This window comes from Garra rufa, chromosome 23 (assembly GCF_049309525.1).
Source record: "Garra rufa chromosome 23, GarRuf1.0, whole genome shotgun sequence".
Lineage (NCBI taxonomy): Eukaryota > Metazoa > Chordata > Actinopteri > Cypriniformes > Cyprinidae > Garra > Garra rufa.
In genome coordinates this window covers 37646430-37660733 of record NC_133383.1, presented here as the reverse complement: position 1 = coordinate 37660733, position 14304 = coordinate 37646430, and the positions used below count along the sequence as shown (strand labels likewise).

The 14304-nt window shown below is 36.0% G+C and overlaps 1 protein-coding gene across 1 annotated transcript; it reads right to left on the bottom strand.

Annotated features, from left to right (window-relative positions):
• Window positions 1-1247: 1247 nt before the first annotated feature.
• Window positions 1248-5923, bottom strand: swi5 (SWI5 homologous recombination repair protein). Its single transcript, XM_073829002.1, has 5 exons — window positions 5736-5923; window positions 5586-5640; window positions 4001-4110; window positions 2330-2424; window positions 1248-1926 (listed from the first exon to the last, which is right to left on the bottom strand). Exons 1-5 carry the CDS (start codon window positions 5834-5836, stop codon window positions 1862-1864), a joined length of 426 nt encoding a protein of 141 aa, XP_073685103.1. The 5' UTR covers window positions 5837-5923; the 3' UTR covers window positions 1248-1861.
• Window positions 5924-14304: the final 8381 nt, after the last annotated feature.

The window sequence follows — 14304 nt, the reverse complement described above, 5'->3', positions numbered from 1 at the left end:
GCGCTTGCTGGACTTTCTTGGACGCCCTGACGCCTTCTTAACAATGCAGTAGGGCTGTCCCCGACTATGAATTTTCATAGTCGAATCAGAATTTTCGAATCTTTCTATAGTCGACCGATAGTCGAATCATCTAGGCTTATGTGCGTGTGTGAATGGGTTGGGAGGGGCACGACACTATAGTCAGCAGGAGGGTAAAACTATTTTTATTTTATTTTATAAGCGACCAAAACTGCCTGCCAACTGACAGACAAACTTATTTAGGTTTAAATAAAAACACAGAACGCGTCTTTTAGTTCTAAAAACGCGAGGCGCACAGCACTGCCTTTTTTGGTGACTTTTAATGAAAGAGCAGTGTGCTGCGGTTTTTTTATGTTGCTAAGCAACGACCAAAACAGCTGTCCTGTCAGTCAAATCAAAGGATTATAGCGCGAGCGCTCTAAAATCTTAGTTTTTTGCTGTTAAGTAAACTGTCATATTAGCAGAAACCCTAAATAATACAGCTCCGGGTTACTCACGATAGACACCAAAGGTTTCTCCTCCAAAAGTCTCCGGACTTTTTAAGCAACGGTAAACTTTCGCCATCACAACAGAAGGCCCGCCTCTCCATTCATTCGATTGGACAATGGAAAAGAACGCGAATGACGTTGGGCGTTTTTCCGCTCAGAGTTGATTTTTTTTTTCAACTTCAGGCGCTCAGAGCGCTCCTGCAAAACGCGAGGCGCCGGGGGCGCATAAACAGCGTGCAGAACGCTCACTGCCAACAGAAAACCATTCAAAAGAGGCGCCTCCAACTGCAAAAACGCGTTCGGTGTGATCGCCGCCATCCCTGCCGTCAAGATGGTCCTCATCTCGTCATGCATCAGGGAAAGTGAAAATTAAATTAGTCACAGGGGTGGTTGGATTTATTCACAAACACGTTAAAAATATTTATTGAACGCTTCTTTCTTTTCACTTTTGTTTTTACTGCATTATCATAATCAAAGGCTGTATATAACTTAATATAACCGTACAAAACCAGTAGTTCTGTGTGCAATTAGACATTGAGCACCCCCATATTGGCAAAATGGTATGATGCTCGTTTCACCCGCGAAGATTCGACTGTGAGATCGGTGGTCGAATCAGGCTCCGCATATCGATGCATCGAATCTTCGACTATTCGGGGACAGCCCTACAATGCAGTGGAAAGTTTTTTTCGGGATTAAGTTCATTTTCATGGCAAAGAAGGACTATGCAATTCATCTGATCACTCTTCATAACATTCTGGAGTATATGCAAATTGCTATTATAAAAACTTAAGCAGCAACTTTTCCAATTTCCAATATTTATGTAATTCTCAAAACTTTTGGCCACGACTGTAGACGATTTTAAAGTTGGAGGAGAAAATGAGATTGGAGTTTTTCGACACCCTAACCCATCTTGAACCGGAGTTCCCACAAAGATAGACAAGATGAGCATTTGAGGTTAAAAAGTATACAAACTGTCAATTTGTTGAGAAAATTACAGATCGTTTCGCTATATAAGACCCTTCTACCTTGGCTGGGATCGTTTAGAGCCATTTGAAACTGCATTTTGGAAGTTCAAACTCGAGGGCACCATAGACGTCCACTATATGGAGAGAAATCCTGAAATGTTTTCCTCAAAAAAACTATTTCTTATCAACTGAAGAAAGAAAGACATGAACATCTTGGATGACAAGGGGTGAGTAAATTATCTGTACATTTTTGTTCTGGAAGTGAACTTCTTATTTAATTTCTCTCATCCACCACAACAGCATGAAGAAAACAACCTGGTGTATTTGCTACAAATACAAAGATACTATATGAGGCCTTCCAGTTACTTGTTGTCCTCTCATGAAGCTCAGTCAGTCGTCCAACTCGAGGCCGAAGTGACTGTACAAGTCTCGTGTGGTCACTCCACGCAGGCCGGCTGAGAGAGACACAGAGAGACAGTTGTCTTGTCAGTGATCACATGGGGGAGAGTGACGTGGCACAGACCCCCTCTGGCCCTCAGACCAGCTGAAGTCACAGCGAGCCCGGAGCAGGCAAGAAACTCAGCATGCTGGGAGTCTGAAAGGGTCTATTATATTACAGTATGCAGCGATAATACCAGAGGATGCCATTATCATAATCCTGACACTAGAGAGAAATGCCAAGCGTAGGGAAGCTGTAACCCACTTATATCAGTGGGATGGGAGACGTGTGCGTTTATGGAGAGGAGATGAACAGTTAACATGGTATGGAATGTAAAATATTATATGTTGAGTTATCAGACCAACATAAATCACAGTTGCATTCACTATTAAACACATAATTGTTTCTCCAGGTCTTACCTAATCTGCCCAGCAGAGTTTGTCCAATGTCTTTGATGTCATTGTATTCGTGCAGCAGGTCGATGTGTTGATCCAGCTCTTGTACAACAAATCCTCTACAAACACAAGAACAGAGTAACACAAGATCAGTTTAATCCTACAATAAACCAGCTTTTTTTAATATAACAATGACATTTTAAAAGGAATACACTACCCGTCAAAAGTTTTTGAACAGTAAGATTTTTAATGTTTTTTACGTGTCTTCTGCTCACCAAGCCTGCATTTATTTGATCCAAAATACATCAAAAGCAAATTTTCAGCATCATTACTCTAGTCTTCAGTGTCACATGATCCTTTAGAAATCATTCGAAAATCCTGATTTGCAGTTCAAGAAACATTTATCAATACTATAAATTAAAATAAAATAAAATAAAATGCTTTTAATTATTTAAAAAAATAATACTTTTATTTAGCAAGGATGCTTTAAATTGATCCAAAGTGATAATAAAGATTTCTATTTCAGAAAAATGCTGTTCTTCTATACTTTCTATTCATAAAAGAAACCTGAAAAAATTCTGCTCATCTCTTTTCAACATAATAATAATATTAAATGTTTTTTGAGCAGCAATTCAGAATATTAGAATGTTTTCTGAAGGATCATGTGACACTGAAGACTGGAGTAATGATGCTAAAATTTTTGATTTGATCACAGGAATAAATTACATTTTAAAATATATTAAAACAGAAAAGAGTTGTTTAAAATAGGAAAAATATTTCAGTGTTTTTGCTGTATTTTGGATCAAATAAATGCAGGCTTGGTGAGCAGAAGAGACCTCTTTAAAAACATTAAAAATCTTACTGTTCAAAAACTTTTGACTGGTAGTGTAGTTCACCCAAAATGAAATTCTGTCACACAAAATTACAGTTTTACCTACAAAATGACTTTAATTCAAGTGTTAAGTTACTTAAACCCTGTAAAGCTTGATACAAAAATTTAGTTTTATTGAATTTTAAGTTTATTGAACATTAAATATTATGGCTTATGTAGTATCATATTAAAGATATTTAATTTAAAGGAACAAACTGAGCAACAATACAATTTTTTTTTTTGTTTCAGGCATATTAAAATGGTCAAAATGCTTACATAAATGCTTATAAATATCTTTTTTTTTATAAATATGACTTTGCAATATATTTAAATGCTTAGTTTTATGATAAAAGCTCTGTAGTTTTAAAACATATAATGCAGTGCAATACAATGATGACTGAAAGATGAACGAATAAATATTCCTTAAAAGCCTGATAGATTAACATGATTTTTCTAAACAATTATGTTTGGATAATCAAGTAAACCTAAGCTGCTTTAGTCCAGTAAGCATTCATCTTGAAATATAACTAACAATATAGAAGTTATTCTTTATGAACAAATAAAGTAAATATTTCACAACAAATATAAAAAATTGGTGTGCCACGGAAAAAAAAAAGAAAGAAAGTCATGCATGTTTGGAATGACACAAGGGTGAGTAAATTGCAACAAAATTTTAATATACAGGTTAATTATTTCTTTTAAAATGTTGCATATGACTTCTAAAACTAAAATCTCCCACCTTAAACTGAGAAAAGACTTCTGAACTAAATGTTCCAGATTATTTTACAGCATATTGCATCTCTTTCCCCACACTCACTACCTACTCTTTTTCCAACAAGGCGATCTCAGAATCCAGCCGATCAAGTGTTTTCTTGAGCTCCTTGGCTTCTTCCTCAGGACACACTGGAGATTTTACCATACAGGGCTTCTGGACCTATGACAAACCACAAACAGCATACCACATATGCATATTAACTCTAATTTTCATATCTGATGTCTGTTATCAGTTAAGTTACGCAGCAAGTATCATGCATGTTTTGGAGTTAATAAATTCCCAAAGTGCTTTATAACAGGTATGCATCATGCAGGGCTGCCAACTCTCATGCATTCAGCGTGAGACTCACTCTCAGTTAAAACTGTAATAATAAGATATTGGTTAAACAGATTTACTAAAGGCTCCAGGGCATTTTTGTGTTTGTGCTCTGGAAATCGCCAAAAGACAATGTGTTTTTGTAGCGCTGAGCAATGTAGCCAAACACAGACATATCTGTTGATCCTGAACACCTGTGATTGGCCATTGCATTCTGAATTCACTCGCCTCTAAACGCCAGATTTTTTTCCTGTACATTTGCCAGTCCTCTCACTGTAAATAAGCGGTTCATTGATTATAAAGGGACTTTTGCGATTAACTGGAGTGACACGTTTTTAGTGATTATCAAGGAAGGGCTATTGCGCACTCCTAGACTACATATAATCCGTTCAGAATCTGAATAAAAGTTTTGTTTTTCGTCCTGCTAATATACAGGGTATATTTTTCGGCCATATGCCCTGTACAAGAAGCAAAGTTTCGAGAGTGATACATCCCTCATGAATGAAGGATTCATTTTCGAATGGGAGAAAAATATAATTTCTCAGAACAGCAGACTAATAGATTAACAGAAAAATATTTGAATTTTCGTGTCAAAATATATTTTTAAATGCGGTTGCAGTTATTTATAAAAGTATAATGACTAAATCTTGCACTTCTTTCACTGTACATTGCTGTTCTTGTTGTGGTAAAAAGTTAATCGTTTTGCATAATTTCACAATTCTGAAGTCAGACCATTCTGTTTTTGCTTCAAATGTTTAAATGATAAAATTTAAATAAAAACTGTTTATGCTACATGTGTGTAGCATCTTTGTTTGTATAGTTTTTTTTACTTATTAAAAAGGTTTAGCTGTTGTAGTGGCAACAACTGCAAAAACTGTTTCATAATATTTATAGCTGGTAATTTTTCTCAAATTACCAAAAACTTTAGTTTGTATCATGATTAAAATGGCAGATATGGCAAAACGTTTTAGGCCCTGCTTGCAAGTGTAGAAACTACACAAAAGTAAGGTAATTTCCCTACTGTAGGTAATAAGGTAAAATAATATTATAATATTATAATTATATTATATTTTCTTTGGTTTCTAAATATACCAGTGTGAGAGTAATTTAGATTGAGACATCATATCACAAATAAAAAGAGGATTGAGTCCCCTTTAATCCTCAAGATCAAGTCACTAGCTTTTTTCTGTTTAGTTTGCACGCTGAAACTGTATTGGAGCTCTTAATTGTGTTCCATCATGCCACTCTGGTAAAAATCACACAATATGAACACAACAGTTCTCTGAATACATGTGATTCAATTATAAGACTTAACGTACTGGAGATTTAAAACCTGAATTGACGCTCCTGGCGTTACATCTGGAATCTGAAGGCCTGTATGAAATAAACAAACGTTGCTAAACATGTTAAAAACAGATTTGTATTGATATTTGTATTTCAATTGCTATAACGATGGTATATTTGTTTACCTTCTTCTTAAAGACACGCCCCCTTGTCGCGGCGTAACTTTGACGTTCTCACCATCAACAACGGGTTTGGTGTTCTTTTCTAAATCCGCGGTCGCATTCATTTCTTCCGAAATTAACGTTAAGCGTTCAAACGCGGAGAATATACGGTTTTAATAAGGGTTTACGCGAGTTCGTTTAATGAGACGCACTTCAGCCTGTAAAAAACTCTTGTGTTTCTGATAAATAAATTCCCGCCTTGGAGCGTCATGGTACGCGATCGCTCTGATTGGCTCGTTCAGGTTTGAGCATTTCTATTGGTGCATTGATGCACTTCCGGTGCACGGCATTAGACATTACGCACAGTACAGTGTGAAAACAAATTTTATTATTTCTGTAGAGGAGTCAGAAACAATTTTACACAATTTTCTTCTCTGTTGTATTTACACTACATAATGGTTGTTTCTAATTTGATTCATTATTTGTGTTTTCACAAAAATGGCTACGACTAAAATTCTTACTGTTTTGGGGGAAATTTCTCATATAAGAGTAATATTAAAGTGTGAACGTTACTGCAAATTACTAAACAGGTTGTATTACGTTTTAAATCAATAAACATGTTATAGACGGAATAAATAATGCAGTCATAAAGCAATTTCATATTTTATCGTTAGATGGCGGCATTTCACAACGTATGCAAAACCATGAAACGAGTACGATGGGATATTAAAATGTCAGAAAAATGTTTAAATCATTCACGTTTTACAAATTAAACAACAAAAACCTCATTCATAAATAACATAGATCTAGTAAAACAATTTTTACAAGAACCAAAAACCAAAATGTATCGGTACTGTATCACTAGTGAGTAAAGTAATGGGAAGTGATTGTGGGATATTACATAAAATGACAGGTATCTTAAATTTATGAAAATGCGTCATCAACGGATCAAGCATATTCCTGGAAATGCTTTACAAACATTTACGCTCATACATTCAGAAAATACAGGATGAAATGTTAATATTAGTATCTTGTAGTATAGCTCTTATCTAGCCTGTTGAATACTCACAACACATTGTATGGATCAAAATGATCGATTTTTCTTTTATGCCAAAAATCATTAGGATATTAAGTAAAGATCATTTTCCATGAAGATATTTTGTACATTTCCTACCGTAAATATATCAAAACTTTTTGATTAGTAATATGCATTGCTAAGAACTTCATTTGGACAACTTTAAAGGCGATTTTCTCAATATTTAGATTTGTTTTGCACCCTCAGATTCCAGATTTTCCAAATATTGTCATATCAAACCATACATAAATGAAAAGCTTATTTATTCAGCTTTCAGACAATATAATATATAGTATAAATTTCAATTAAAAAAAAAACCCTTATGACTGATTTTGTGGTCATGGGTCACAAATAGTATAGTGTTTTTTAACCAGTACTTAAATTAATTTGTTGTGGTAATTCTATAGTTGCTGCGGTAATAACAACTATACTATAAACAAATGACTTTACCCAATACTGTACTAAGTTTTCTCCAACTAGGATGTATTATACTAAAATACACTACAGATTATTGTAGTAAAAACTAAAGTATATTACAGTATTTATTACAGTTTATTAGTTCACTATAGTTAATACTACAAAATGCTGTAGCTAGCATTCAATAACAAAGTGTTGTAAATACTATAATACTGTATATACAGTATAATACACTTCACTATTTAGTACACAAACTGGAAATCGTCTTTTAAAGAATGCACCACTTTATATGTATGTAGAAGTAAAACAGAGGTCTATTAATTAGCGTTTGTACACTGAGGATGACACGACCTCCACAGCCCTCATCAGATTGACACATACTCTTTCTAAGTCACTGCACACAATTAAAACATGCTTTAATTTGATTAACAATCTGAATAATGTGGCAGGACAGCATCTTACTCAGCACAGCTGAAGGGCATACAAAATATAACCTTCAGTCAAGTACTAAAATAATGGACAAAATCACATAATCACCATTAGGTGTTGCTTGACACCTATTACACGCTTCTGTGAGAAGACTTGTGTTTTAGAGGAGGTGGAAATCTACTTTCTGCTCCAGAGTTCCCCTGATGTTTAGATGTAGTTATCGGGGAAGCTGTTAAACTTTATTACCTCTGCCAGTATTTCAGAGTTTCTGCTGCACATAGAAACACAGCGAGAGGGGAGTGTGTCAAAACTAGTACATCAAACACTTCATCTGTGGCTAGTTCATGTTTGAATGGGTGCATTTATGACATCTAGAGGGCCTAACATGACATGTAGGCCTAAAAAAGTTATATATATACAGTCAAGCCCAAAATTATTCACACCCCTGGCAAATTCTGACTTAAAGTTACTTTTGTTCAAGTTTTTTTTTTTTTTTTTATTAGAAATGACACAGACGTCCCAGAAGATAATAGGATGATGTACAAGAGGCATCATTATGGAAAAAATTATTACTCATCTTTTATTTACATTTGAACAAAAAGTGGCATGTCCGAAATTATTCATACCCTTCTCAATAATCAATAGAAAAGCCTTTATTGGTTATTACAGCAATCAAATGCTTCCTATAATTGCTGACCAGCTTTTTGCATGTCTCCACTGGTATTTTTGTCCATTCATCTTTAGTGATGAGCTCCAACTCTTTCAGGTTGGAGGGTCTCCTTGCCATCACCCTGATCTTTAGCTCCTCCACAGATTCTCAGTTGGATTTAAGTCAGGACTCTGGCTGGGCCACTGCAAAACGTTAATGTTTTTGTCTGCTAACCATTTCTTCACCACTTTTGCTGTGTGTTTTGGGTCGTTGTCATGCTGAAATGTCCACTGGTGCCCAAGGCCAAGTTTCTCTGCAGACTGCCTGATGTTGTTGTTGAGAATTTTGATGTATTGCTCCATTTTCATGGTGCTGTTTACTGTGATTAGGTTCCCTGGTCCACCGGCTGAAAAACACCCCCAAAACATTAGGTTCCCACCACCATGTTTGACAGTGGGGATGGTGTTCTTAGGTTTGAAGGCTTCTCCTTTTTTATGCCAAATGAAGGCTACATCATTGTGGCCAAACAATTCAATTTTTGTTTCATCTGACCATAAAACAGAATACCTGAAGTCGTCTTCTTTGTCCAGATGAGCATTTGCAAAGGCCAAGCGGGCTTTTGTGTGCCTTATCTGGAGAAGTGGTGTCCTCCCTGGTCTGCGTCCGTGGAACCCAGTGGTGTTCAGTGTCTGTTGGACTGTCTGCCTTGAGATGTTGCCACCAGCAGAGCCCAGATTCATCAGGATGGCCTTGGTAGTGATCCTTGGATTCTTTTTTACCTCTCTCACTATCCTCCTGGCCAGCACAGGTGTCACCTTTGGCTTCCGATCACGTCCTCTGAGATTTTTCACAGTGCTGAACGTCTTGTATTTTTTAATAATACTTTGCACTGTAGCCACTGGAACTTCACAACATTTAGATATGGTCTTATAGCCCTTTCCTGACTTGTGAGCAGCCACAATGCGCAGCCGCAGTTCCTCAGTGAGCTCCTTTGTCTTAGCCATGACTGTCCACAAACCAACAGCAGAGAGCTTCTTTTTTTTTACCTGTTGAGTTGATTAAAACAGCTGTTCCCAATGAATCAGGGTAATTAGGATGCTTTAGAACAGCTTGGACTATTTGGAATGGTATAGAACCTTGGATTTCCCCATAGACTGTGACAGTTTGCAAAGGGTATGAATAATTTTGGACATGCCACTTTTTGTTAAAATGTAAATAAAAGCTGAGAAATATTTTTTTACACAATGATGCCTCTTGTACATCATCGTCTTATCTTTTGGGAGAAGCCTGTGTCATTTCTGGTTAAAAAAAACTTGCTGGTTGACTAAAAGTAACTTTAAGTCAGAATTTGCCAGGGGTATGAATAATTTCGGGCTTGGCTGTATATTTATATCAATTCCTCAACACTGCACTAGTTAATGATGTAACTTGTATGATGTATGGTTTCTGATGTAACCGTATGCAACTAAGCAAAATACTTACCTTTACTGTGGGGATTTGTCTTGCTCACGGCTGTTTGAGACAAACTGAGTCAGCGTTCACTGGACACATCTGTGTAATATCTGTGCAAAATCCTCTGAGCTTATGGCCATTTCAAGAGCTGTCTGCCTATGGTTGAATGAGCAGTGTCAAAGGAAGAAGGCTTTAAATAAATAAATAAATAAGAGGAAAAGGACAAATTAGTCCATTCGGCCGGCACTCCTGAGCCATGTTTACTTATTCTCTTTCTGCACAAAGAGCTGGAGGAGACTGAGTGAGTGAGTGAGTGGGTAGGAAGAAAAATCCTCCTCTCTCCTCCAGATTTAAACTAACAAGCCTGCAGTGAGCTCTTCACGTCTCACACCAAACAAACAATATGTTTTATTTGCATTATTTTGTGCCTGTTTACTTACTTACTAAAAACCTTCTGAAAAAAAAACAAAAAACAGCTTAGATCAGTAGGAAAGGTGGTTTTATGCTGGTAAGTGATGGTTTGGTGCTAGTCTAAGGTTGACTATGAAGAAGACTGGCTAGTAAATGTAGTTAAATGAACTCATCATCAACCTATCTCATACCATTTTCTATTTCAGAACGAGAGTCCAAAACAGCTGATAAAAACAACCAACAAAAATCCACAAGTAATCCACACCACTCCAGGCCATCAATTAATGTCTTGTGAAGTTAAAAGGTGCATGTTTTTAAGAAACAATACTAATAATAATACGATTTTAACTTCAAACCAACACTTATGGATTAAAAAACAAGTCCATAATCCATTTAGGACTTCCTCCCTGTTGTCCTCTCACATTAAATCCACTGACATATTTGTTCTCAACTGTTTTAGCTTGTAAATGGTGCCAGACCAGATTACTTTTTCACTGGAAAATACAATATTATGCATAAAGGACTATTTTAGCCAAAAGCAATGGTTTGAAGTTAGAAATGCATAATCAATACATTTATTTCCAACAACTCAACAGAACTCTTCACCTCTAAAGTACTTCTACATACTGTGTGAGCTACCAAAAAAAACCTACCGTCTATGAAAACCCATAGATATGAAGCTGGATTTGACATGCTAACATTTAATAGCATCAGTTTTCAAATCTCCCTGCATATTAAAATTGTTTTTAAGTCATAATATAATATTCTTTGAGTAATTGTGTGAAAATCAAGCTTTATCGAACTCTGTAAATAATACTTTGTGTGAAAATGAATAAAAATTGTCAGAGCTTTACTGCCTCTAGTGTTCATTTTTTTGGAAACTGCATGTAGTTATTGATACGTATTTCGTGTCTCACAAAAAAAGTGCCCCCAGGTAGCTTTTTGTCATAACACCATGAGACCAGGTAGCAAATTTCTCATAAACATGCAGCTTTTTACTTAACAAGATGTTAATTGATGGACTGGAGTGGTGTGATTACTTGTGGATTATTATGATGTTTTTATCAGATGTATAGACTCTCATTTTGACAGCACCCATTTAATGCAGAGGATCCATTAGTGAGCAAGTAATGTAATGCTACATTTCTTCAAAACTCATCTTGGATGGCCTGAGGAAGAGTGCATTTTCAGCAAATGTTCATTTTTGGCTGAACTATTCCTTAAAACTCTAAATTAATGTACTGACTGTTTTTAGGAAACTTGATGGTTAAATATAAACATATTAAAGATGAAATAAACGTATAATATAACAATAAACGTTAATGAAATCTACTTTCACCACATACTGCACTCATCTTTTACTGTTGAGAAAATGGATCAATTATATTGATAACTCATCCTGCAATACACAGATTTTTGTCCAATTAAATGCTCTCAAATAAGAATGCCCCTCCCCATAAGCATCTGAACCTGACAAACAATGTTCACAATGTTACTTACTCAACTGACAATGCTTTAAACCTAAAGGTGACATATCATGAAAATATGACTTTTTTCGTGTTTAAAGTCCCCATGAAATCAAAAGTTTTTTGGCTTTTAGTATGAATATGTTAGTCTATAGATTATCTTTAACCCTCTGGGGTCTGAGGGTGTTTTGGGGCCCTGAAGAAGTTTTGACATGCCCTGACATTTATGCTTTTTTCAGTATCTTAAAAACATATGAATGGCCCAAATCTGATTAAATTGTAATCAACACAAATTGGGTTACAATAATATGTAAGCAACATGAATGTACATGTTTGTGTTTTTGAGAAAACAACGTTTATGCGTGCTTAGTGAAAAACTAAATTTTTTAAGTCACTGAAATAAAGTCATGAAACACACACAGAATATTTGTTCACAAGACTTTTGAGAACTGGATGTGTTAGGCTAGAGTTTTTCTATCAAATGATGTGAAAATCATCTCGTTCACTTGGTTACACAAAACAGTATATTGATTTAAATTTTTGAAGACACTTTTTGTTTAGAATGGCTGTATGTGAAGAAGGCGTGAATCATCAGGAATAATGCTGTGATTCTCACCTGAGAAGACAAAGACCTGCATAATGAGCCGCATAATTAGTTATTCAGTCAGATGTTTGAGGGAACAAAAGAATGAATGAAGGAGGAATATAAGGACAACATATGTTTGTAGCTTATTTTGAATAGATTTATTTATCAGGCAAAATAACTTGAGATTCACTTGTGAACTTCTTTAACATCTGAAGTTGGTACAGTGCTCTCAGGAAAACAGTTTGAGGCGTCTCAAGTAAATGTCAGCAGGATTCATGTGTTGAGCAGGTTTCCGATCACTAAAAAACAAAAACAAAACATCTGTGAGCATGTTAATATCAGCAGCTAGCCTGGGTTTCCCCATACTGCCTTGCGCAGCGCGATTTTATTCACGCTGCTAGTCTAGTCTGGAAACCATGGACCTAATTTTCACCTAAGATAGGGAACCAATCACAGAACGGGGAGGGAGCAGCAAGACGATGACGCCTTCTATGCGACTCACTGAAGCAGTTTGTTAATAACTATGGATCCAGCAATGGCAGCAGACACGAAGTTATCTTTCGATGCAGCCTCACACCGTGTCTACACCGGACGCGAGCGGCGTGATGCGACGCGACAAATGACATTAGAACCTATTATGCTGTCTACACTGGATGCGGCGTGGGGCGGCAAATCCCCGACAGTAATCTGCTGCCGTGTTCTATTTATGACGTGCTCACACAACATTTAAATGATTTGCAACGGTCACCTTGTCGCGTCCAGTGTAGACAGACTTTAGCAGTTGCGGCAACTGTTGCGTCCGGTGTAGACACGGTGTATAGCATTTAGAACGCAAGTTTAATTTGAAAAAAGAGCAACTTTTGGCGTTCGCTCTACATACGTCATCCGGTACAGGCGCATTTGATAGACATTCGTAGCGCCCAATAAACGGCTCTGGGCATTCGTAAACCACGCCTCAAATACGAGAAAATGAACATGTGGTTCCCAGACCACGAATCATGATGAAGTCATAACGCGGTCTGGTGTTAGCCAGGCTAATCAGCAGCATCATACTATTTATTTATATATATATTATGATTTTGTAGTCATAGACTCACGCATTTGTACAAATGTAAAAAGGACATTTTATATCTGAGAAATTAATAATAATTGTTTATCGTGTTAAACATCCATCCGAGAACACAGTAGTACTAATACATATTGTCTAAACATACACTAAGTGTAAACCCTCATATTACATCCTATTGTTGTAAGATACATTACAGTTTTTTACAGACGCTAGGACACATTTCTCAATACTTAGGTCACTTTTGCAAAACTCTTCACACAATTCTCCTAACTGACTTTCAGCTTGGCAAAGCAGTTCATTTCACATTCAAAATGCACTACAACTACCAAAACACTTTATTCAGGTCTCAAATAAACTTATTCTTCCAGAACACTAGCAAAGGTTGACAGCCGACAAACACACTTTGTCACCCACAAAACAATGACCTAAAAAACACTAACAACATGTAGCATTACACAGTGTTTTCTTGTGTAAAACAAGGAAACATCTGTTTATAATTGCAATATATATTGTTTATAACTGCAATATATGTTACTGGAATGAATCAGACATGATGCAGAATTCGTCAATATTTTATGTTGTTTATTTATTTTTTATTTTTTTGTACTAAGTAATTCCAAAATACAAGAATTTGTATACACACCATCAACTGATACAGATAAAAAAGTAATGCTAATCTACTGCATTTTTAGATTTGAAATATATTTCAATAAAATATTGCTGTTGAATTTTGCTGTCTTGTTCAGTTTTGCATTATGTTATTGTTTGGAACATAAGTTTAACAGTTTTGAAAACAGTATGTAAGCATGTGCAAAATGTGCTGTACGTACAAAGATTTTTGGCAGTTGTTGTGTCTGAGTGAGAAAAGAATTCATGAAATTTGAGAGATGTAGTCACTGAATGCATTTTGTGCCAAAACAATGATAATTGATCCTCAGTTTAGCCCACATAGACTTCTGTTGTGCTCACTGTGTGAAGAGTTTTGCAAAAGTGACCTAAGTATTGAGAAATGTGTCCTAGCGTCTGTAAAAAACTGTAA